This window comes from Carassius carassius, chromosome 10, assembly GCF_963082965.1.
Source record: "Carassius carassius chromosome 10, fCarCar2.1, whole genome shotgun sequence".
Lineage (NCBI taxonomy): Eukaryota > Metazoa > Chordata > Actinopteri > Cypriniformes > Cyprinidae > Carassius > Carassius carassius.
In genome coordinates, this window is record NC_081764.1 from 24,684,747 (window position 1) to 24,710,695 (window position 25,949).

General features: G+C 37.0%; 2 protein-coding genes across 2 annotated transcripts; both read left to right on the top strand.

Annotated features, from left to right (window-relative positions):
- The first annotated feature begins 175 nt into the window (after positions 1 to 175).
- LOC132151995 (26S proteasome non-ATPase regulatory subunit 12) lies at positions 176 to 6,207 on the top strand. Its single transcript, XM_059560597.1, has 11 exons — positions 176 to 384; positions 707 to 766; positions 873 to 1,001; positions 1,509 to 1,616; positions 1,741 to 1,845; positions 2,829 to 2,978; positions 3,118 to 3,252; positions 3,376 to 3,488; positions 3,591 to 3,765; positions 5,328 to 5,405; positions 5,588 to 6,207. Exons 1-11 carry the CDS (start codon positions 277 to 279, stop codon positions 5,795 to 5,797), a joined length of 1,371 nt encoding a protein of 456 aa, XP_059416580.1. The 5' UTR covers positions 176 to 276; the 3' UTR covers positions 5,798 to 6,207.
- Positions 6,208 to 10,164: 3,957 nt separating this feature from the next.
- LOC132151341 (voltage-dependent calcium channel gamma-1 subunit-like) lies at positions 10,165 to 25,622 on the top strand. Its single transcript, XM_059559438.1, has 4 exons — positions 10,165 to 10,658; positions 17,021 to 17,095; positions 24,901 to 25,038; positions 25,225 to 25,622. The coding sequence occupies exons 1-4, from the start codon at positions 10,424 to 10,426 to the stop codon at positions 25,452 to 25,454; spliced, it is 678 nt and encodes a 225-aa protein (XP_059415421.1). The 5' UTR covers positions 10,165 to 10,423; the 3' UTR covers positions 25,455 to 25,622.
- Positions 25,623 to 25,949: the final 327 nt, after the last annotated feature.

Below are 25,949 nucleotides of genomic sequence, written 5' to 3' on the forward strand. Positions count from 1 at the left end.
TCCAAACTTGTACGATTATTATTGTTATTTTTTATTTAATTTTTGAATTTAGAATATTTAAATACGACCCATAAGGACAGTTTAAAAATAAAAATACATATATATTTCAACACTCCACACTCCTGTCCAGTTGGTGGCGGTAATGAATGAATTGCTGGTTTGCCAACCGCCAAACAAACTCCATATAAAGAAATAGAAGAAGATTTATAGCTAGCTGTACAGATTGCAGTTATCACATTCACAGTGAATTCTTCCTATTATAAGCAAGCAGTAATAATGTCTGAGGACAGAGCTGAACGATCAGATGGACGGATGGTGAAGATGGAGGTTGACTACACTGCTACTGTAGATCAGCGTCTGCCTGAGTGCGAGAAAATGGCCAGAGTAAGTGTAAATGAGCGGCTGAGTCATGCTGCGTGCTAAAGCTAAGATTCATCAAATAATTCCAGAATTAAACTATATGAATGATATGCTTATTATGAACCTCTCTAGTGCATTTAATTAAATATATCCTTTTATCGTGCATACATAAACCTCTCAGGAAACTGAGGTCTAAGTAGACATTTGACTTTTTAGCCATAGATACTTCACCATTCATATTTCATCTCTGATAAGCAATTCCAGAGAAATGCACAGTGATTTGAGCTTAAGCTTTAACATGCGACAGAAAAACAATAAAACACCATCTTCTGTTTTTGTTTTTAAGGATGGCAGACTACAGGAGGCCATTGAGAGTCTACTGTCACTCGAGAAGCAAACAAGAACTGTATGTGTCTCACTTTGATCATTTCATCTGTTTAATGGTAACGTTAGGTTGAATTAATTAGCTCTTAAAATGTTCTGCATCATTTGCATGTGTCACTTCTGTCCAGGCTTCAGACATGGTGTCCACCTCCAGGATCTTGGTGGCTATAGTTCAGTTATGCTATGAAGCTAAAGACTGGGATGCCTTGAATGAAAACATCATGCTACTGTCTAAGAGAAGGAGCCAGTTGAAACAGGTAGGAATACTGTTTAAAGCACATTATGGACCCAGTGACTGAGCTCATGATGTTTAATAAAAATATCCTTTGACCACCTGTACCATCCTGTCAGTTTAAAAACACATCTTCGTGATGTGTTCGATTCTTTGAGTAGTATTGGAGAATATGCAGAGATATTAGATGACATTTTTATATACAGTTATATTGATGTTACATTTATATATGAAATATTAAAACAATTGCTGGACATTTTTGGTTAAGTGATGCAGTGAAGATGAAGGTTATGAAGAACACATTAAATCCAGATCATTAGTGACTTTCAGTGGGAATTTCCATTTCCTCTGATGCTTCTAAGAATATCAGATCATTCTTGCCATTATTCATGTCACTTGCAGTAGAATAATCAGCAAGTAAAATTATTGATCTCTAATTTTTTTTTATATCTTTTTTTTTTTTTTTTTTTTTTTTATTGGTTTCCGAGGTTGAAATAGGTGGTTATAACTTTCTCTTAATTTTCCTTTCCAGGCTGTTGCAAAGATGGTACAGGAATGTTATGCATATGCTGATGCTATGAGTGACCTGTCAATCAAACTCCGACTCATTGACACGCTACGCACCGTCACCGCTGGAAAGGTCTCCACTTGCACTCTCTTTAGCTTAATCTGTATAGCAGATCTATTTCTAATGAGTTAGCTCAGTCTTCTGATGCAATGATTGGCTTTGCACTTTATTTATGTTGCATATCAATGTATTGTAGATATATGTGGAGATTGAGCGTGCTAGGCTCACTAAAACATTGGCCCAAATCAAAGAGCAAAATGGAGATGTGAAAGAGGCTGCATCCATTCTGCAGGAACTGCAGGTGAGTGTTAACGGGCTCATCATTGTGCTATTAAAATTAAATGAATATTCATTATGAAACATTTCTAATGTTCTTTTTCAGGTTTAACTTTTTTATCTAATGTTTTATTTCATTTCAACTATAGCTCTTATTTAAAAATTTAGTTATAATTCATGATAACGTGTTTCACAGATCAGAGCTTAAAATGTCACATGAAAGTGTATAAATAATATAGTGTAAAAATGTAATTTTTTCTGATACTTCATGAACTCAAATTCAAAAGCGTGTGTAAATGTTAGATTGTGGTTTCTTTTTAAGTATAAAATAGATCAATAAGTTAATTTTAATTTTATTTTATCACATTTACTGATAAACAAGAGCTTGCCTGATATTTGAAATGTCCTCCACCATAAACGTATGTTAATCATGACGTAATCTTTGTACGAAATCATTGTTAATGTTAAAAAGTGTAAAATCCATTTACTGTCTCAGCCTGAATTTGTTTCCTTTAACCTGGCGCATTCACACTTGGTTTGAATAGACATTTCTCTGCAGTTTAACTCTCTGCAGTTTTTTTATATATATAAATAAATTATGTTTTTAGGAACAAGATATATTTGTTCTTTTAAATCCAGGCATGACCAAGTTGTGTATACAATGTGTTGTGTTGGACATACTAGATTAACTCATGGACATTTATTGATTGGTGAAGAAGCACCAAAATGTCAATATTGCAGGAATCACTTGACGTTCAAACATGTGCTTTTGGTCTGTCCAATATTTAATGTCATGAGACAAAGGTTATTATCGGGACAAACTCTTAAGGACTTGTTTTATAAGATGCACCCAGAAAAACTTTTACAATTTCTTTCAAAAGTATCTTTTATAGAAATTGATGTGTATTACTTTGTTTTATAGTTGTTTGTTTTTTAATGTATAATCTTGTCCATGAAATAGCCTGTGAAGCTGATGTGGCAATAAACTTGAACCTGAACTCTCTGCAGGTGGAGACATATGGATCAATGGAGAAGAAGGAGAAGACGGAGTTCATTCTGGAGCAGATGAGGCTGTGCATTGCTGTCAAGGACTACATTCGAACACAGATCATTAGCAAAAAGATCAACACTAAATTCTTCCAGGAGGAGGGCACTGAGGTTGTCATTCTCTTTCTGAAGAAACATCTATTCTAGTCTTCTGTTTTCTCTGATCTTTTTTTGTCAGTTTATAATCTTTGTGGGAGGTGTGATCAGTTTTTCCATTTATATAACCATTTGATTTTTCTTTAATGATTAGGATTTGAAACTGAAATATTATAATCTGATGATTCAAGTTGATCAGCACGAGGGCTCCTACTTGTCCATATGTAAACATTACAGAGCCATATATGACACTCCCTGTATCCTGGAAGATGCCTCCAAATGGCAGCAGGTACATTTTTATTTGCATTGTAATTATTGTCTTGCTTATTCTTTTTAGATATGCTGTTTACTTTAGTAATACAAAGAAACTTTGCTTTTTAAAACTGAAAATGTCTGAAAATGTATCTTTCAGGCTCTGAAGAGTGTGGTGCTCTATGTGATTTTGGCACCCTATGACAATGAACAGTCTGATTTAGTTCATAGAATCAGCATTGACAAGAAACTGGAGGAAATACCCAAATACAAGTAAGCGAGCCAAAAAATACTGCGAGTTTCTGCAAGAGTAACGGCTGGTTAATTGCTGAGTCACATACATGTTAAGTAGAAGAATATATCCCTCTCTTGCAGGGATCTCCTGAAACAATTCACCACCATGGAGCTGATGCGCTGGTCATCTGTGGTGGAGGATTATGGAAAGGAACTAAGGGAGGGTTCCATGGGAACTCCGGACACTGATGTCTTCACCAGCTCGGAAGAAGGAGAAAAGAGATGGAAAGATCTTAAAAACAGAGTGGTGGAACATGTGAGTTGGTCTTATTTTTGCTTAAGTTGCTTAAGTGAGCTGTGTTTTTGTTGTCTCGCGGGTTTCACAATAATGGACATGGAATGTTGACATATACGTAAAGCAATTGAAAGAACAAAGGAGGACGAAGAATCTCCAACGAAAACTGGCAGTGCTACGTTTGCTACAAGTGCCTGTGATTCAGCGTCTGTACATTTATCTCTGTTCACCGTACTTGCGAAATAAGTTGACACAATATTTACAGTATGTTACACAGCATTTTAAATCATGACGGGTGAGGGTGCTTTCGAATGCGTCTGGCCAATCAATGTCTACTTGTGTCACGAGTAGTACCAGTTGTGCTGGTTAGATCCTGCTCTGGAGTAGGAGCTAATTTGGTTCTCAAAAAAGGCCGTCCGGTAATAAAATCGCACCTAGTTCGCGAGGTGTGAAAATGCCCAAAAGTAGGTAGTTCCATAATTAGTTCTGGGACTAGGAAAAGGTTCCAGTGGTGCGAAAGGCCCTTATATAAATCTTCTAAAGACATGCAGTAACTTTTTATGAGAATTAGGGCTGTCACGATTTTTCATATCACGGTTATTGTGGCCATAAGAATTCACGGTATCGATATATGATATCTATAGAAACCTTGGGGGGTAAAAAAAAGATATCAGTCAAATTATTTTTTTACTTTGAGTTTTTCTTTTTCACCAAACGAACATATGGATACTGATAAACGCAGGGCAAAAGACTCTGGCTTTCTAAATAAGAATTATTGAGAATGACTTCAGAGGAGGGATTAAGTGCATGGCACTGTGACCAGCTTAACATTTTACAAAGTTTAATGTAGAAATGTGGTCGCTCAGTTTCTTAAGAACAGTTTTAAATGTGTAACTGCTAATAGATTTGAAAAAATAGTGTTATTACACAGGCCGTATTGATTGCAAATACAAAAAACAAGACGAGTAAAGAAAACGTGGTACTTATTAAAATAATCACCCTTTACTTAAATATATGAACACAGAAAACCACTGATAACAGGTTAATATAACGTTTCCCATTCTATGACTAGTAGAATAATGGCAACTTACTCTGAACACGGCTCTCTGAGCGGCTGTAAAAGTGCTGCATCTTGCTGCATCAGGTGTCAAATGCACAAATGCAGACAGGCGTTATGGCACAATACTGCAACCTGGGAGCTCAACCAAGTACTGGCGCTGGAGTATTTACAAGTGGTCTTATCATAAGAGAACTGTTCATTTTAAATATATTGTGGTTATTGCTAATACCAGTATATTGTCACACACTAAATTAACACAATATCGATAATTGTTGCTTTGAATATCACAGTTGTCGTCCATACCGGTATATCGCGACACCCCTAATGAGAATCAAAACACTGGGATTTAGAATAATATTATTATTTTAAGGTCTTAATTTAAGTGTAATAAATTTTTAGTAAGAAAGAGAAATAGAACTAGAAATGAACTAATCTTATTGTGTTTTTGAGGTTCTGTTTTGAACTATTTTTGTTGTCAGTTTCATTCCACTGCTAATTGATAACTGTATGTCTCTGTTACCAGAACATCAGAATAATGGCAAAGTATTACACAAGCATCACAATGGGGAGAATGGCGGCACTGCTTGACCTCTCTATTGATGTGAGTTCTGTAATGAAATAATGTATCGCTCATGTGATGCTTGTTGTTTTCGTCTTCCTTTTTTTATCAAGACTTTCATGTTTTTCCTAATCTCCCTTTCTCTCTCAATAATAGCTCATCAAAATGTAAAACATTTCAACAAATGTAGTAGTATTCAGCTTAAATGTCTGTTCTTCTTGTAGGAATCAGAAGAGTTCTTATCTAACCTGGTGGTCAATAAGACCATCTATGCAAAAGTAGACCGCCTCGCTGGTATCATTAATTTCCAGCGGCCTAAGGATCCTAACGATCTTCTGAATGACTGGTCTCAAAAACTGAACTCTCTCATGTCTCTGGTCAACAAAACTACTCATCTCATTGCCAAAGAAGAGATGATCCACAACCTCCAGTAGAGCCTGTCAGGGAGTCCTTACATTTGTTTTCCTTTTTTTCACCTTTAAACATTTGATTACACGAATGTTAAATAAACTTTGTTGTTAATGCTTTTGTTTAAATTCTGTTATTGACAGCGATGTGGCCTGTACTCAGACCGAGAACAATGTTAGTCTGTGGTTTCCATGACAAGTTTTAAACGGCACTTAAGATTCTTGTATGTTTTATGTTCGTGACCTCTGGCTGTAGTTAAGTAAAAAAAAAAATCACTCTGAACTCCACATGAAACCTTCCAACTTCAGTGACACCCCACCCCCCTTTGCATTAAGTAAATGCCTTGTATTACATTTAAACATTATTGGAAAAAATAAGCATAATAATATTGGTATTCAGATGTTGCTACAGCATCCACATTAAACTTTTTTGGAAATAATTTTGGGTTTGTTAATTTACCATTCAGGGAAATTACAGGCAACATGTATGGTTTGTTTATTATTTTTATGGCAAATGATACTTTCTTGATTTACTTGATAGACCTTTTGAATTAGATTGTGTAAGCTTCCACATTTAAATATATCTGCATCATTTAAATTGGAAGGTTCAATTTACATGGTTATGAAAATAAAACCTAAAAAATTGTGTATTAAGTTATTTTTAAATTCTAAATGGGTCATCTAAAAAATAAAAAGAGATAAAATGTTCATGTATACATATGTATACATATACACACACACAGACTTACTGGCCACTTTATTAGGTACACCTTGCTAGTACCAGGTTGGACCCCCTTTTGCCTTCAGAGCTGCCTTAATCTAGATTCAACAAGGTGTTGGAAACATTACTCTGAGATTTTGGTTCATATTGACATGATAGCATTACAGTTGCTGCAGATTTGTCGGTTGCACATCCATGATACGAATCTCCTGTTCCACCACATCCCAAAGCTGCTCTACTGGATTGAGATCTGGTGACTGTGGAGGCCATTTGAATAATGTGAACTCATTGTCATGATTTGAGCTTTGTGACATGATGCATTATCCTGCTGGAAGTAGCCATCAGAAGATGGGTACACTGTAGTCATAAAGTTTAAATGATGCTCAATTGGTACTAAGGGGCCCCAAGTGTGCCAAGAAAATATCCCACACACCATTACACCACCACCAGCAGCCTGAACCGTTGAGACAAGGCAGTCATCGGTCTCATCCAGGACGGAGACGAGTCTGCTTATAGACAGGAGGTTGAGCAGCTGGCTGTCTGGTGCCATCACAACAACCTGAAGCTGAACACACTCAAAATTGTGGAGATGATCGTGGACTTCAGGAGAAACCACACTGCTCTCCCCCGACTCACCATCATGAACAGCACTGTGGCTGCAGTGGAGTCATGCAGGTTCCTGGGCACAACCATCTCTCAGGACCTGAAATGGGGCCATTCACATTGACTCCATTGTGAAAAAGGCCCAGCAGAGGTTGTACTTCCTTCATCAGCTGAAAAAGTTCAACCTCCCACGGGCACAAATGACACGGTTTTACTCTGCTATTATTGAGTCTGTTCTATGCTCTTCTATAACTGTCTGGTTTGGGTCAGCCAGCAAATCAGATTTAAGAAGACTGCAATGGACTGTTAGGGCAGCAGAAAGGATTATTGGTGTGCACCTACCTTCAGGCAACATCTTCAAAGACCCCACTCACCCCAGACACAACCTGTTTGCACTTCTCCCCTCAGGCAGACCATCTAGGCATAAAAACAGTTTTCCCCCCATTCCATCTCCAGCTTAAACAGCTAACACATGAATCGTTACTTGTGTTTTGTAATTCATTTACGTAAATCATTCTACATCTTTAATTATTGCCTTTGTCAAGTATTATGTAAATACATATACATCTCTTTATTTATACAGTTACTCTACTATATAGAGTAAAAATGCACAAATATGTACATAAATCAATCTACTGTTCCAGATTCATACACATTTATTGCTAAGTCCTATTATTTAAATGTTTTTTTTCTGTTCTCATGTTAGATGTGTATGTATGTATGTATGAATGTACCAGGAGCAACTTAAAAAAAAAAAAAAAAATCCTTGTCTGTTTGCGCACACCTGGTGAATAAAGCTGATTCTGATTCTGATTTCTACAAACAAAACAGGAAATCGAGGGGTTATGATGTAACTGGCAGGCAACACAATGACACTATGGACACATGGATGTGCAAAATATATAATACTGTTCTAGTGGTTTTTGGATATTTTAATAAAAAACTAATTACATAGTTTGCCTTTAAGGCACTTTTTGCTAATTATATTGTTATGGACTGTAACATCTTGTAATTCATAACAATGAGTAACACAGTATTAAAATAATTGAAAATATACATTTTTGAAAAAAGCAGAAAAAAATAATGACTTCGGACACCAAATGTACCTGCAATTACAGAATCATTTGGGTGTCTGTTTCTATAAAGTGAGACAATTCAAACTTTGCAAGGACAGTGTGGTGCTTTTGATACACAGCCTGTAAGTATGATTTGACTGACAATTCAAAGGTGAGTTTTGAGCAGTGTAGAGTAACTGTGAGAGCTTGTTTGTCATTTCTCAGATCACAAATGCAGACATGTTTTTATGTTTACGTGGCGCGATATGCAATGCAACGTGCAAAAAGACAGTATAAGTCATTATAAACAGTAATTTTGTCCCCACTGTATGCAACATATGCCTCATTTGTAATACGTTTTATCTGTTTTGTCTCGTCGAACACACAGCATAACCATATGTTAAGGGGCGTAACATTTCCGTTAACGTCTTTAAAGGGGATCTGTATCTGGGGCTCTAGTTGTCCTGGTCTCCGCTGTCTTTCAGGGCTGTAGAGGTCCTTTCTAGGTGCTGATCCACCATTTGGGCTGGATACGTACTGGATCCAGGTGACTGCAGTGACCCTCTGATCTGTATACAGACTGGAACTGGTGGCTACAGTGACCTTGGAATAAGAGAGAAACAGACTTATATTAGCATAGATGCCATTCTTCTAATGATGTAGCAAGTACATTGGGTGTTATGGGAAGTGTTCCTGGTTACGGTTTATCTAAGTAATGCAGCCTAAAAATCCTTTAACGGACTTGGATATTAGAAGCATGTTAGTGTGTTATGTGTAAGCCAGGTTAAAGAGATGGGTCTTTTATCTAGATTTAAACTGCAAGAGTGTGTCTGCCTACCGAACAATGTTAGGTAGTTTATTCCAGAGTTTAGGTACTAAACTCCCAAGGTTTTTTCTCCATTCTGTCACAGATGGAGTTTTGGTTCCTTTGGTGCCTCTGGCTTGCTCAGTTGGGGACACTGCATTTACAGCGATATCGTTGACTTGGTTGTAAATGATTGCACAAATACTATTTAAACTGAACTGAGATGATGACATCATTGAATTCGATGAACTGCCTTAACTGTCATTTTGCATTATTGACACACTGTTTTCCCAATTAATGTTATTCAGTTGCTTTGACGCAATCTTTTTTGTTTAAAGCTCTATATAAATAAAGGTGACTTGACCTGACACCCTCGAGGCATTCGGCCAATCTCTATGCACTGGATAGCTGACCAATCAGTGTACACCTCCCTTTTCAGAATGATGAGCTTTGTAAAAATCTACGCGTTTCAGAAAGGTGGGGCATAGAGGAGCGACAATAATGTACATTATGTGGAAAATAACATTTTTTTTCAACCTTAAACCAAATAAACACATTGCATTACACCAAATACACAAAATCATATATATTTTTAGCAACGCCATATGAACTCTTTAATAAAATGTAAGAACTTGATGTAAATGATGACACATACATTTAGTAAGGTTAGGAAAATATTGCCCTTTATAAAGTTAAAAAGTGTCCTAGAAGTCAATTTAAGGCAAATATCACAAATATGCTGATTAAAGTACGACCTCACAGTGCACCGATGAGACCATTGCTTCAGATTGGATTATATTTATGCCAAAAAAAAAAAAAAACTATTTTGCCCCGGACAAGTAATTTTTTTACTCTGACATGTAAATGACTGATTTACTTATACGAAGGACAAGCACATGTCAAGGCTTAATGTCGAGCCCTGATTGAGACTATTTTGAAAGCTCTTATAGAATTGAATGGCTGTTTAACTTATAAGCTTTTCTAGACTTATAATATACTTTTTTTAAGTTTGTTAAGAGTTAAATTTATTCCAGTTTGCCTCTCACATTATATTCAGTCCCACTTATACCTAATGATTAATTCTTGTCATGCAATTGTCACGCCCTAGTAATGGCAGATTAAACCTGATCTGTCAACAGCCAAATATTAGACTCACAGCACACATATATAGAAGCCCAACTCAGCCGCCAAAGACCTCATGTGAGACAAGTCCATTTGGTCATCAGCTTTACTGACGAGCTCCAACAGCTGTGGTTTGAGTCTGACCACTCGGCATAAATACTAGGACACTGGCATTTGGTTCATTTTATCCATGCACAAGCAAAGTGCTGCACAGAGACCTTAAGAATCAAGAACGAACTGGGCCAGGTCTCTGTTCTATACTGTTAGTGATTCTTATACTGAGTGTAAGAGATAATCTTGTGTAATTTTTCATTTTATTTGTCCATAAGCCGTGGATACTGGACAAAATGCAGAAGGAAACCAAGACAAAAATCTTGTTTTTTGTGATAATGGTAGGCTCAGTGTGCATGTTAACAGCAGTGGTGACAGACCACTGGGCCGTGTTGAGTCCTCGAGTGGAGAACGTAAACACAACATGTGAGGCAGCCCACTTTGGCCTTTGGAAACTTTGTAAGAAACACATCTATATTGAGGATGAGGAATTTATTGGTAAAGGCTGTGGACCTATCAGCTTACCGGGGGGTAAGTGACAAAGCGAAAAATGTTTATCAGATAAACAGGACTTTCTGGTTCTCTTGCTCGATATCATAAAGACTCTGCATAATGTTAATGTAATTTTGTTTATTATTATTGTTGTTGTTGTCTTCACTTTTTGTGGTAAAGCAGGTGAAACATTTCTTTTTAAAGCATCGAGGCTAGTTAAAGTGAAACTGGAGACATCTGATTGAAATCTAAATGGTTTAAATCAAAACATTTTCAAAAGTTTATTCAAAAGTAAAAATTTAAGAGCATATGTTAACATAAAATTGTAAGGTGTATTGCTTCATGCTACATTTTTGTGGTAACTTTAAAATAATAGGAGAGTGTCTTATTAGATAAGGCTATTAGTTCATCTTTAATCTATCTGGTTATTTAGTCCCTACCTCCAGATCCCTAAAGTGTGAAATAGTTTTTTACTTTACAACACAGTATATAATGTTTAATACCAATAACCAAAGCAGTTAGCAAAAGATACATGTCAAACAATATGGCAAATGAAAAATGTTATACTGTGAAATGGAAAAGAACAAGTGCAAATACGAATGTATTCCTAAAGAAAAAGTATTGGTAAGGCTCTCATTTACTCTCATTAACAACTATTATATAATGTTTAACAAAGCACTATGTATGCATGTACATGATTATATATGAACATAAAAATATATCAAGTTAATCATATTTCTAATTCTTCCTAACTGTCTAATAATGGCTTTAGGTATTATATAATAAAAATGTTTGTAAATGTTATTAATGAAAATGATTAACTAATTATTTGTCAAAGTGTTAGGGAAGAATTATACATAATTGTTAGACAGAATTGTACAGGATCATAATAGGATTAGAGTTGACACTTTATCTCTATAATTTATCCCTATCTTAAAAGCTGATGATCTAAAGGTCTGTATTTTACATGGACGAAATGTAATGATGATGATGGTGATTATATTTGTAGAAAATGAACATAAAAATTGACATAACTGATAAAAAGGCATGGATAGCATGCCTTGCATACATGGCAATTTCTTCAGTCATTTATTGAATAATTAGAAAATTAATAATAAGTTTGTTAAGAGAATGAATGTGCGGAGCTGTAATCTAGGGAAAGGATGGCTACTTTGAAGATGCCAAAATATAATATTTTTATTTTAAAAAGTAGATACGTTTTTATATGTAAGAGATTTAGTCTATACATTATTCCCACACAACCATTCTTTTATTTTTCATAGTTTTGATGACTTTGCTATTATTTTGAAGAAAAATAATTAACCACAAGTTAATTATTTAAAGCAAAATATTTTTTTTCCCCTTCAAACTTTGCCCAAATTTAGCACCTTCCTCCTTCCAATGATTGTGTAATTGGAGAGTCTTTACACAGAGAGTTCCTTAGTCTTTTAGGCTCAGGCTCATGGCTGGTCTGCAGATCTTCTGGGATTTCCCTGTTTGTGGGACTTATTTAGGTGCTATGACAACTTCAACAAATCACTGCTAAAGTGGGAAAGCTGTAAGCAGAATGACAGGAAGTGCCTAAAAGGTGTGGACTATTAGTGACTCTAAACCTGACAGACAGGAAGTGACAAAGCCCTGATGATAGAGGTTAAATATATATATATATATATATATATATATATATATATATATATATATATATATATATATATATATATATATATTAGTGCTGTCAACGTTAACGCGTTAACGCATGCGATTAATTTTTGTCTGGTTTAACGCGTCAAAATATTTAACGCAATTAACGCAGCATCCGTATTTTCTGCCATCCGTTGGCTAGCTTTACATTATATGATCACGCTCTTATTCATTTAAATGCTTTTAAACATTTCAAGCGCGGCAAGACAAAAGAGAATGCGCTGTCTGTGAATGCCCTTAAGTGACACATACACACACACACACACACACACACACAATGCATAGACAGGGCGCCAGAATCCAGTTCTCTTAAGCGCTTGAACAAACAATAAACATCCCAAAGTGCCAGTTTTGTCGATTGTCCTCATAAGAGCAATCTTAAATGATTTATATAAAGTCTGAAATGAACAAAAAGAGTTGTGAGAGAATGAGGCGAGATCCATAGACAGTATATAAACGGTGAGATCCGCGTGTCTGTCTGCTCTTAAAGGGACAGCAGCCAATAAAGCTTCCCGTCAGTAAAGTTAAAGAACAAAGGGAACAGAGAAAATGACTCGCTGCTCTTGACTAAATAACTTTTGTAGCTTTAATAAGGATTAACTATTTAATTTATAGTTTATGCAGTGCAGACTGCATATAACTTTGATAACTTTATTAAATTTCTGTACATTTCCTAACTGTTAAGACAGGAAGGGCAGGAGTAAACATGACATTTATTATGGGTTTATGTTAGCATTGTTTTAAGTTTACTTAAACTAAAAACTGTTATATTTTTGAAGCCTAATAATAAATGTAAAAAAAAAAAAAAAAATCAGTAGCTGTATTAATATCAGTAATACTGGCCTTCATTCATAAAAAGATGTCATTTAAACAAGTATTTAAATTTAACTGTGAAATTATTACATTAAAAAATATATTAAAAACGTACAAAAACCTCTCTTTTTTATTGCGATTAATTGCGATTAATCACAGAAAAAATGTGTGATTAATCTAGTTAAAGTTTTTAATCGATTGACAGCACTAATATATATATATATATATATATATATATATATATATATATATATATATATATATATATATATATATATATATATATATATACACGTATATATATATATATATATATATATATATATATATATATATATATAGAGAGAGAGAGAGAGAGTTTTAAATATATATATATATATATATATATATATATATATATATATATATATATATATATATATATGTTTGTATTTATAGTGCAAATATTGACAGATACCGTTTACACAAATAGAAATAGCAGTATTTTCTTTGCACTAATTATATTGTTAGATGCTATTCATACTCTACATACAGCCATAATAACAACATAATAATAATGATTATGTTATAATTAAACAGATGAATTACATTTACAATTCAATTATTAAAATCATAAATTTATGCTGCCTTCATATCCCCAAAGCCGCGACACCTAACACTAACCATATTAAGTAAGCTGATCTGTAAATTGTAATTATTATTATTATTATTACAACCCGAATTCCGGAAAAGTTGGGACGTTTTTTAAATTTTAATAAAATGAAAACTAAAGGAATTTCAATCACATGAGCCAATATTTTATTCACAATAGAACATAGATAACGTAGCAAATGTTTAAACTGAGAAATTTTACACTTTTATCCACTTAATTAGCTCATTTAAAATTTAATGCCTGCTACAGGTCTCAAAAAAGTTGGCACGGGGGCAACAAATGGCTAAAAAAGCAAGCAGTTTTGAAAAGATTCAGCTGGGAGAACATCTAGTGATTAATTAAGTTAATTGATATCAGGTCTGTAACATGATTAGCTATAAAAGCTTTGTCTTAGAGAAGCAGAGTCTCTCAGAAGTAAAGATGGGGAGAGGCTCTCCAATCTGTGAAAGACTGAAAAAAACAATGTTCCTCAACGTCAAATTGCAAAGGCTTTGCAAATCTCCTCATCTACAGTGCATAACATCATCAAAAGATTCAGAGAAACTGGAGAAATCTCTGTGCGTAAGGGACAAGGCCGGAGACCTTTATTGGATGCCCGTGGTCTTCGGGCTCTCAGACGACACTGCATCACTCATCGGCATGATTGTGTCAATGACATTACTAAATGGGCCCAGGAATACTTTCAGAAACCACTGTCGGTAAACACAATCTGCCGTGCCATCAGCAGATGCCAACTAAAGCTCTATCATGCAAAAAGGAAGCCATATGTGAACATGGTCCAGAAGCGCCGTCGTGTCCTGTGGGCCAAGGCTCATTTAAAATGGACTATTTCAAAGTGGAATAGTGTTTTATGGTCAGACGAGTCCAAATTTGACATTCTTGTTGGAAATCACGGACGCCGTGTCCTCCGGGCTAAAGAGGAGGGAGACCTTCCAGCATGTTATCAGCGTTCAGTTCAAAAGCCAGCATCTCTGATGGTATGGGTGTGCATAAGTGCATACGGTATGGGCAGCTTGCATGTTTTGGAAGGCTCTGTAAATGCTGAAAGGAATATAAAGGTTTTAGAGCAACATATGCTTCCCTCCAAACAACGTCTATTTCAGGGAAGGCCTTGTTTATTTCAGCAGGACAATGCAAAACCACATACTGCAGCTATAACAACAGCATGGCTTCGTCGTAGAAGAGTCCGGGTGCTAACCTGGCCTGCCTGCAGTCCAGATCTTTCACCTATAGAGAACATTTGGTGCATCATTAAACAAAAAATACGTCAAAGACGACCACGAACTCTTCAGCTGCTGGAAATCTATATAAGGCAAGAATGGGACCAAATTCCAACAGCAAAACTCCAGCAACTCATAGCATCAATGCCCAGACGTCTTTAAACTGTTTTGAAACGAAAAGGAGATGCTACACCATGGTAAACATGCCCCGTCCCAACTATTTTGAGACCTGTAGCAGAAATCAAAATCGAAATGAGCTCATTTTGTGCATAAAATTGAAAACTTTCTCAGTTTAAACATTTGCTATGTTATCTATGTTCTATTGTGAATAAAATATTGGCTCATGTGATTTGAAAGTCTTTTAGTTTTCATTTTATTAAAATTTAAAAAACGTCCCAACTTTTCTGGAATTCGGGTTGTATTATTTGCCCCAAACTTGAATTTAAAAATTACATTTATTTTTGTTTAATATGTTAAAACATAGCAGCTGTGTGAGAACGTGTGTGACTGCCCTCGTAAATGTAGTCAGTACAAACTATAATTAGGCTGTGTAAATAATCAGCTGTCTCAAGTGGGGAGACACTCTGAATTTAAGTGTGGTACAGTTCCACTACTGTGACTGACGGTCACATCTGAGAGAACAGTATAGATGCCTACCACCTTTTTCTCAAAACAGACACACCTATTGGCCCTCTTTTGACGGTGGCCCAAATCATCAGGGAACTCTATAGGGAAAAATTTAAACTTATATTATGCTAACAGTGACATATGTTTCAGAACATATCAAGATTTTTCTGGTCTATACCTGTAGTATTAGTAAATATATATGAATTACTTGACGGGAATGCTTCTTCTTCTCTCTAGTTTATTGGTGCTGCCTTGAAATGCAGATCAAAAAGAGGCATTGATTTTATTTGAACATGACAGGATGTGGTGGTACAAACTGACGGGCAGGTTTGAAAGACAAAAACCTTTTACAGTCATCCCATTTTAGATCTATGACAGATTCAGGGAGTGCCTGACTATTCAAAATAAGGCTGCAATTAGCTTTGCTCTGTGTCATATTTAAAAAATTATATACACAAGTGATATGTGCCTGAGAGGCTGTTTTGTGCCCATCATCACATCAATACGTGGCAGTTGATTCTACCGTTTGTTTTTTATTTGGCACAACGTGAAATAGTATCTCAATATGCCACGGTGGATTACATATTTTGTCAGTCATCATGGAAAAATATAGTTGTGAAACCAGACCTACATCTCATTAGTCATTTCTTAAAATAAAGCAATACCATTCCAGGAGAACAACACCAGACTGGAAGATTTTGTTACAAACCTGTTTTCCCTTTTTAAACATCGATTGTCTCATTAAAGCATTTAATCTTTGTCTTCTGTTGCCTCATATGTTCATTCTTTGTCACACATGACAGTGCCATGGAGCAAACTCTGAGACTAACAGCTGTCAAATAACTCAGCTTTTATATTTAGCTGCTTGTGAAATTACATGGGTTGTAAAAAAAATACTCTGCAGTTGACACTTAAGGAAACAGGTGACTCACACAAGAATTCTTGTGAGGGGCTGTATAGCCCCATTCTAATAATTAGACACTGATCAGCAAGTTTTTTAGCTATATTTTTTTTTTCCAGAATACAAAATATATTTTAACTTAAACATTCTTAAATCATGTTTCTTCAAAATAGGTGTATCTCAATAAATTAGAATGTCATGGAAAAGTTCATTTATTTCAGTAATTCAACTCAAATTGTGAAACTTGTGTATTAAATAAATTCAGTGCACACAGACTGAAGTAGTTTCATGAAGATGATTTTGGCTCACATTTAACAAAAACCCACCAATTCACTATCTCAAAAGACTTAAACAACTTCAGTCTGTGTGCATTGAATTTATTTAATACACGAGTCACACAATTTGAGTTGAATTATTAAAAATAAATGAAGTTTTCCATGATAATAAATAGGAAAAACCTTATTTTTTATTCTTTTTTCTTTTTCAGAAATCAACTGCTCTTACTTCAGACACTTCACACCTGGGGAAGATTCTGAGATCTTTGAAGTTAAAACTCAAAGAGGTGAGTTCATAGTCAAACCAGTACTAGCCCGAACTGACTTTACATTGTAGTTTATTGGTTGGAGAATGCTGTGGTGCACTATTACTATTGTGATATGTACTTTGGGTGATGACATGGGAAAGAATCATAGGTATAATAGACATTCAGTAGCGCTGCTTCCTACGCAGTTTGCGTAGGGCCCCAGCTCCCAAGGGGGCACCATCCCACTTGCTCAAAAAAAGAAAAAAAAACAAACAAAAAAAAAGCTATTATTATTATGTATATTAACATATACGTATACGTAAATAAGCATGTAAACATGAACATAAATATATACGTAATCATAAAAAATGTGTTTTGTGGTGAAGACAGACAAGACACGCGACACGCCATTCCTGCAGCCGTGCGCGCTCTAACTCTCACCTCATGTTTGCGGTAGACTGAAAATGATCATAACTGATGGACATTGGACAACTATACCTGGGCAAAGACAACAGAAGCCCGGCGCCGAGATAAGAAAAAGAAAAAGTCCAAGATGAGTCCCTTGCGTCACTTTTAGGTAGCCTACGTTTATGATCCTGTTAAACTTTTTTGGATTTGATAACATTAAGTTAATAACGTGTTTTAATGTCAGTGATAGTGTAAAGCCTATCAATGTCAAGCAATACATTTCTCCAATCAAGTCATCCAAGTAACCAATACAGGCCAACTGTGACACAGGCCAGCTCCTAGTACCAACTAGACAAGTTTTCCAACTCTGGCACAAACCATCCTTGCCATCTAACAACAGCTACGACAACTGTTTTCCAAAGCTGGCACAAACCATCATTGCAGTCTCCAAGAAAGAAATCACCACCACCCATCTGGCAATCAGCATGCACCTGCCATTACTCAAAAGCTAATGCCAGCCCATTCATAAAGGACACGTAGGCTAGAAACTACCATACTCACCCTACCAAACAGGACTACCATAAATACTATAGTGTTTGTAGCCATTACATTCACCACCCCCAACACTGATCATCGTCCCGATGATCTTATAATTTTATTTATTAACCACCTACTTAAACTACAATCCCCACACTTTTTCATATGATGTCAAAAGCCTAGTGTCCTTTATAAGCAATGGTCTACTCTAAAACCCCCCTATCTTCTCCATTAGAGACAACAGATCTGGGTAGATTAAATGGGTTAGAATGCCTCCCTGCTGTTGATCTACTAGAATGCTGCAATTGAACTGGAGGTACTTGAGTGACTTCAAACATTCGAGATTCTTCTGAACCAACTTGCTCCACTGAATCAACATCTGATTTACTACATAACTCTGGTTCTGATTGATTTCCCACCCTCAGCAAGGATTCAGTTGGGGCCTCTTCCCTAACAACCCATGCTTCATTCAATTCACTATCAGAGACTACCTCACTATAACTCTTGACATCCTGATGAACCGCCCCTACTACCCCTGGCCACACGGCTTCAATTCTGTTCTATGAACATTCTTTGGTGGGCAAGACTCATCCACAGGAGCAACTGTATACACCGCTTTAGTGTCATCTGGCTGAGCTATCACTTTATAGGGCGTAGGCATCCACAAATCCTGAATCTTATGCCTTCCTAAAAAATTGTGGTTCCTACGATAAACCAATTGACCCACCTGCAAAGAAATCTGTAGTGAAGGAGGACCAATATATCTCTTTCTAACTTCATCAGCATGTTCCATCTGCCCCCTTGATTTTTGATAAGCCTCTTTAAATCTCTCCTGATGCCCCACCATCCATTCATCAACCGTCTCTATAAAATCTGCCTTGCTTACCCCAAACAAAATGTCAACTGGTAACTTTGACGACTGTCCAAAAACCAAAAAATATGGGCTATAACCAGTACTTGCATGTTCTTTTGTATTATAAGCAAAAACCTCCTCTGGTAAATATTCAACCCATCTTCTTTTCTTCAATGGTGAGAGAGTTCTTAACAAATTATGCAGGGTTCGATTGAACCTCTCGCATTGACCATTGCCCTGCGGATGATAAGGGGGTAGTTTGACTCTGCTTAATCCCATACATTTTACACAAGTTTCGGACAACCTCTGCCTCAAAACATCTCCCCTGATCCGAATGAATTCGTTGGGGGACCCCATACTTGTGAATCCACTCCCTAACAAGGGATTTTGCCACAGTCACTGCCTTTTGGTCCCGGGTAGGTACCGCAACCACAAATTTTGAAAACACATCAGTGAAAATCAAGACATTCTCCTTACCATCACTAGAAGGTTCTAGAACAGTGAAATCCATAGCTACCACTTCAAAGGGTCTTGTAGCTAACAAACTGCCTGTTTCAGTCACTAACTTTGGCACTGGGGCTTTTGCCACAATACATCGCTCACATTGCTTACAATAAGTTTCAATATCTTGAAACATTCCTGGCCAATAACATCTGGCTCTGACCAGCTTAAAAGTGCGTTCTACACCCTGATGCCCATGTTCATCATGTAACCCAAGAAGGACTTCCTCCTTCAGACTCTGAAGTAGGAGCACCTGTAATCTGGCCTTGTTTAGCATCCACAAATTGGCTATACAAGACTCCTTCCTCCTCTACCAACTTCTCCCATTGTCGTAGAAGTTCCAAGACCTTACCATCCTCTTTAGCCCTCACTAATCTACCAGGTTTTACTTTCTGACTCCAATACACACGAAACCTTGCAATAATGGGGTCGGCATGCTGCTGAGCTGCCCAATCTGCCTGAGAAAACACAGGGAAGCTACATGTGGTTGTCTGCTCATTAATCATCATTGTATGACCCTTCTCAGGAGTGTGATTAAAAAAACTCCCCCCAAATGCAGGTTTAGCCATTAACTGGGTTTGTCGTGACAATGCATCTGCCCCCCCATTTTGACGCCCTGGCCTATAATGAATTTCAAAATCAAATCTAGCCAGGTCTGAAACCCACCTCTGCTCAATGGCACCAAACTTGGCAGTCTGCAGATGACTCAGCGGATTATTATCCCGTAAACACTATACATTTGTGGCCTAACAAATAGTCACGAAACTTATCTGTGACTGCCCATTTCAATAATAACAGCTCTAGCTTCATGGCACTATAATTCTCCATGTTCCGCTCGGATGGCCTTAACCCACGACTTGCATATGCAATCGGTCTTCTTCCATCTTTCCCTTTTTGGGAAAATATTGCTCCCAACCCATGATGGCTAGCATCAATTTCCAAATAGAAGGGCTTTGTAAAATCTGCATAGCCAAGTACCGGGGCTGTAACTAGCTTCTCTTTTAATACCTGTAAAGCCGATTCACACTCAGAACCCCACAGTTCACCAAGTGGCACTCTAGTGGTCTTAGATTTACCTGCCTTTGGTGTAGCCAATACTGCAAGGGCATGCAGGGGTGCTGCCAGCTGAGAATTTGTTTTTACAAATCGCCTGTAATATCCGGCAAAACCCAAAAAAGATCCAAATTCTGTTACTTTACCTGGTCGTGGCCATTGGGATACTACACAGGTTTTCTCAGGATCTGTTGCAACCCCTTCAGCAGATATCACATGTCCTAAATAGGACACTTGGCATTGAAAAAGCGAACATTTACTCCATTTCACTTTTAGGCCACACTCCCTAAAATGTGAAAGAACTAACCTGAGACGACTAAGATGTTGTTCAAAAGATGATGAGAACACAACCACATCATCTAAATAGAGAAGCAAAGACTGAAAGTGCTGATCACCTAAAATTCTCTCCATAAGTCGCTGAAATGTTCCGGGTGTAGCAAAGCCCAAAAGGCATACGATTAAACTGATATAGACTAAATGGTGTACAAAAAGCAGTCTTTTGTCTTTCCTTCTCAGCAACCTCCACTTGATTATAACCACTAGCTAGGTCCAAGGTTGAAAACCACTTGGCCCCGCTAAGTGCATCAAGTGACTCCTCTATCCTAGGGAGTGGATATGCATCATTTATTGTCTTTAAATTTAACTGGCGGTAGTCAATACACATCCGCATATTGCCATTTTTTTCTTAACAATAACCAAAGGTGAGGAATACGGACTACAGCTCTCACTAATAATACCTTGCTCCAAAAGCTAAGTCTAATATGATCCTTCACCTCTTCATATTGGCTTGGTGGAAGACGGCGATAACACTGATGAACTGGAACATCATCAGTGACTGGTATCTCATGCTGTATAATAGAGGTGCGCCCAAAATCATTATCACTGAAAGCAAACACATCAGCATAATTATTCAGTAATGCTTTAACCTGAGCTATCTGCTGATGTTCCAAAAAAGGGCATTCAAATTGAAAGTCCTGTGTAAAGCTAGAGCCAGCCTCTTGACTCAAAACCAAAGCCTCTTCAGAACCTAATGAAATCTGAACCTCCCAGGACATATATTCTGAAAAGAAATAGACTTTGAACATCCTGCTACTACCTCAGCTACATGCAAGCGTGCCAGGCGTGTATGAGGGGCCAAATTGATATCTAAAGCACCAGCATTTACAATAGGAACAGCTAACTGGCCGCCATGCACCTTCACCAAACCTGGAGATACCATTAGGGACCCAGGTAAAATCCCTTCATCTACCTCCAACCCTCCCACCAAAGCGATATAATCTGAACCATGAGTATTCTGGAAACCTGTAGCAGGAACCAAACACATAGAACCTGCCGGTACCAGTACAGGTGAAGGGGCCATCACTTTTGCAAAGCCCTGGTACACTTGAGCACATGGTCCAGGTGACATTACATTAAAAGAATCAGACAGAATTTCACTGCAATCTTTTATTATGTTCATGCCCACCAATCCTGGAACAGATTTTCTCTTTAGTTTTGTAATAGGATCTGTTGGATCTCTCACCACCAAAATGGCACGCTGTGGCAAGACCTTATCCATAATTTTAACATCAAGTTCCAAATAACCCAAATACGATATAGAAAGGCCTATTTGCTGCTTTTAAAGACAACCACCCAGATTCTTTTAGAACATCCTCCCCTTTGCACTCAAAATGTTCCTTAAAAAAACTCTCGGTTATGATGGTGACCATAGAGCCTGTATCTATCATAGATGGAACACATACTCCCCCCATATACACATCCATAACTGGAGTAGGTCCTGTAAGTGCATGGAATACTTTTTCCCATGAATGGGTGAAATCACCTGAGCCCAACTGTTCCCTTCCCATAGTCTGGCTCTTAACTACAGAGGGAATTCGTTTCCCTGTTGCATAGTAGTTTGGACAACTGTCCCCCTAGCAACCTCAGATGGGGTTACTTGGTGACCATCGTCACCAACAGTATAGACATTTGAGCAAAAACGTGCAATATGCCCTACTCCCTGACATCTAAAACAAATAGGTCTTCCTGCTGAATCATACCTGGGTTCTTGTCTTGGCCTACGCCCCCACCTCCCTTCAGAAACTTGAAGCCGTGCTACCTGCAAGCCCCTCTAATTTCTCCTCCTGCTTCCTCATTGCATCTCTAAGTTCCAGAAGAAAGGAATCAGGGTTAACTGACTTATTTGCTGTAGTAATACCAGAGCATTCAACTGCTGTATCTTCTGGTGCTAAATTATAGGAAGCTCTATCAGGCACATTATCTTCTTCCCAAAACAGCATAGACTCTCTCCGCAACACTGAGAATTTAATATTTGGATCTTGTCTAATTAATCGTTTTAATTCTCGACGAAGTGAGGGGTCTCTTACGTTCTCTGCTAACTGATTTCTTATCGTCTGCTCCCCACACAACTCCACTCCTCCATTACAACGATTTATATCCCCTGCCAAAGATAACAGTGAATAAGAAAATTTCTGCAACCCCTCACCCGCCTTCTGTTTTCTGTCAAAAAAAAAACGCTTTTGAGAAGCAGTCAGAGAATAGGGATGGCCATATGCCTCCTTTAAAACCTCTAGTATTAATGTAGGGCTCCTGCGTACCTCAGGTGTGCTATATCTTATCTCCCCCCTCCAGATGATCATACAAAAATGCTGCCTGTTCTCTTTCTCTATATTGTCAATAATTCATAGAATTCTGCACTTTGTCAATCCAATCATAATAGGAGATAGTACCTGGATCACCGGAAAATATTAACATCTTTTTATCTTTAGGCATATAAATCACTTCAACAGATTTTGTAACTTTACTTGTGGAGGTCGGTGAGGCTGCTGAATAAGCCTGGCCTACATCTGAAGGAGAATGTGAAGTTTCCATAGGATCGGTTGTTGTTACTTGTTGTAACTGAGCAGTCAATGCTTCATTCTGTTGTTTAAGTTCATCCATCGCTGCTTTTTCCATATCCAGTCTTTCCCGCAATGCAGCAAGCTCTTGCTCCATCGTTTGGAAGTCAGTTGTACAACAACAGTCTTTATATCCAAAGCAGTTTCACTAAAGTCTCTTGTTCCACACTCGTCGACTAGCAATACATTTCTCCAATCAAGTCATCTAAGTAACCAATATTTATTAACAACTCGTCAAAAGTTCTAAAACACAAATAGGCTTAGCTGGTAGCAAGTTGATACCATAAGGACTCAACAACCCCCAATATATCATGTGTAAATGTGCAATATTTTACACTAGACAAAAACAGTCATTCAAAACAGTGACACAGGCCAGCTCCTAGTACCAGCTAGACAAGTTTTCCAACTCTGGCACAAACCATCCTTAACATCTAACAACAGCTACGACAACTGTTTTCCGAAGCTGGCACAAACCATCATTGCAGTCTCCAAGAAAGAAATCACCACCACCCATCTGGCAATCAGCATGCACCTGCCATTACTCAAAAGCTAATGCCAGCCCATTCATAAAGGACACGTACTGTAGGCTAGAAACTACCGTACTCACCCTACCAAACAGGACTACCATAAATACTATAGTGTTTGTAGCCATTACAATAGTAATATCACTGCTGCATCTGCCTTAATATTCTCTGAGTTTCCATGTTGTTCCCTTCCGAAAATTAACAATTATTTTACTACGAAAAAAACTAAACAAAACATGGTTCTTGTTGCAACGGTAACTACAAATTAACAATGGCTTTGATACTTCAAATCCCTTCAAATAATAATTTATGAAGCATTCAGATAATATTTTTGTGGTAATAAAAACAGACCTAAGCGAACAAAAACCTTTTAAAATGCTATAAAATACATAATGTAATACAAAATAAACTATTTATGTACATCAAATAGGCTATTATTACAAATGCCTACAAAGGGTGCTAAAAGGCCTGATAATTTTTTTACACTTATGATCAAATACTTGTTTAATATTGACCAAACATTTAATTCAAATATCCACTTTATCTTTAATTTGTGGCCACCTTTTTGTGATAGAAAAGCTAGCCTCTATAATTTCTTCAACAAAAACATGGACATCACAACCCTTACAAAGACTAATCCTTGGTTTTATTTAAGTTAAATTGTCTTTTGTGTCATTTCTGAATACTTGACACTATAAAATCAATCAGACAACTGTATTAGTAAAATTATAGCCAAAGGAAACTGTATATCTACAATTGTAATTATTAAAAAATACAATTGAATTACAATTTAGTTGTTTACTTTTATGTTTTATTAAAGTTATATTCTGACCCCTAAAGTAGCTGTTTTTTTTAACTTCCATAATAATTTGGGGAGGGGGCACAACAATACAATTCTGCTTAGGGCACCCGTTTTGCCAGCAGCGGCCCTGTGGACATTTATCCACAAACTAAATTGTTATAAAAATGTTTATGAAGACATCTAAGAGCAAGTTCTGAAGCATGATTTATTATCATATATTTGAAAATCATTTTCATTTTGATTTAGCTCTTGCTGATTTCTCTACTCAGAATACAACATCTCAGCAGCTGCCATAGCCATCTTCAGTCTTGTCTTCATGATTCTGGGCACATTGTGTGTGTTGGGTTCCCTCAGAAAGGGAAAGGACTATCTGTACAAGCCTGCTGGCATGTTCTTTGCTTTTGCAGGTAGGATGGAACATCTAATCCTTCTCTTACAAATAATTTACACACTGCATTTTAGAAAATTACCTTATTGAAATGTTGTGTTAAAAAAAAGGAAAGATACCACAAATACACTTTGCATTTCACAAAGGAAAAAAGAAAATACTTTTGAGGCCACTGTACATGTTTTCTTATCTTTTCTGTCCTCAGGTCTGTGTGCTATCATCTCAGTAGAGGTAATGCGTCAGTCAGTCAAGAGGATGATAGAAAGTGAGGACACTATCTGGATCGAGTATTACTATTCCTGGTCTTTTGCGTGTGCGTGTACAGCTTTTGTCCTGCTCTTCCTCAGTGGAATAGGTCTGTTGATAGTCTCCATGCCACAGATGCCTAGAAATCCCTGGGAAACCTGCATGGATGCTGAGCCCGAACAGATATAGAGCAGGAATTCCAGATGCCAGCCACTAAACCATTGTCTGAAAATATATCTAGACCTCTTTGATGCAATGTCAGAGCTTGACAAGCAGAGGTCTAAAATTAGCTCAGTAACTTCCCTTTTTCCCTTGCAAACTGGCACTGAAGAATGTAGGTGTGTAACACACCCTTTTACATCAGACCATGCCAGCAAGTAGCCAAGCTTTTTGATCATTATATTATTATTATTTACATATATGCAACATTTCACATCGCAATGTATTAAATCTTTGAAATGTAATACAAAGAGTGCAGCTGGATTTATGTTGCAATAACTTTTCTGTAATTATGCTGTTCATTAACAGACATACAGTGAAAGTTTGCGATACTGGGATGGTTTAAATGGAGAAGGATTGCAGAAGAATTGTGATTGTGAGCATATTGAAAGATTGAAAAGATTATTAACATCTAACTAATATTGTGATGATGATGTATTTGGATAAGTTCATCTGCACTAATTT

Excerpts from the sequence above, each read along its gene's own strand:
- LOC132151995 (XM_059560597.1), top strand. The coding sequence starts at position 277 with ATGTCTGAGGACAGAGCTGAACGATCAGATGGACGGATGGTGAAGATG. Across the intron at positions 2,979-3,117 it reads TCCAGGAGGAGGGCACTGAG|GATTTGAAACTGAAATATTA; the intron begins GTTGTCATTCTC and ends TTTAATGATTAG. Across the intron at positions 3,766-5,327 it reads AAAACAGAGTGGTGGAACAT|AACATCAGAATAATGGCAAA; the intron begins GTGAGTTGGTCT and ends CTCTGTTACCAG.
- LOC132151341 (XM_059559438.1), top strand. The coding sequence starts at position 10,424 with ATGCAGAAGGAAACCAAGACAAAAATCTTGTTTTTTGTGATAATGGTA. Across the intron at positions 10,659-17,020 it reads ACCTATCAGCTTACCGGGGG|AAATCAACTGCTCTTACTTC; the intron begins GTAAGTGACAAA and ends TTTCTTTTTCAG. Across the intron at positions 17,096-24,900 it reads TGAAGTTAAAACTCAAAGAG|AATACAACATCTCAGCAGCT; the intron begins GTGAGTTCATAG and ends TTCTCTACTCAG.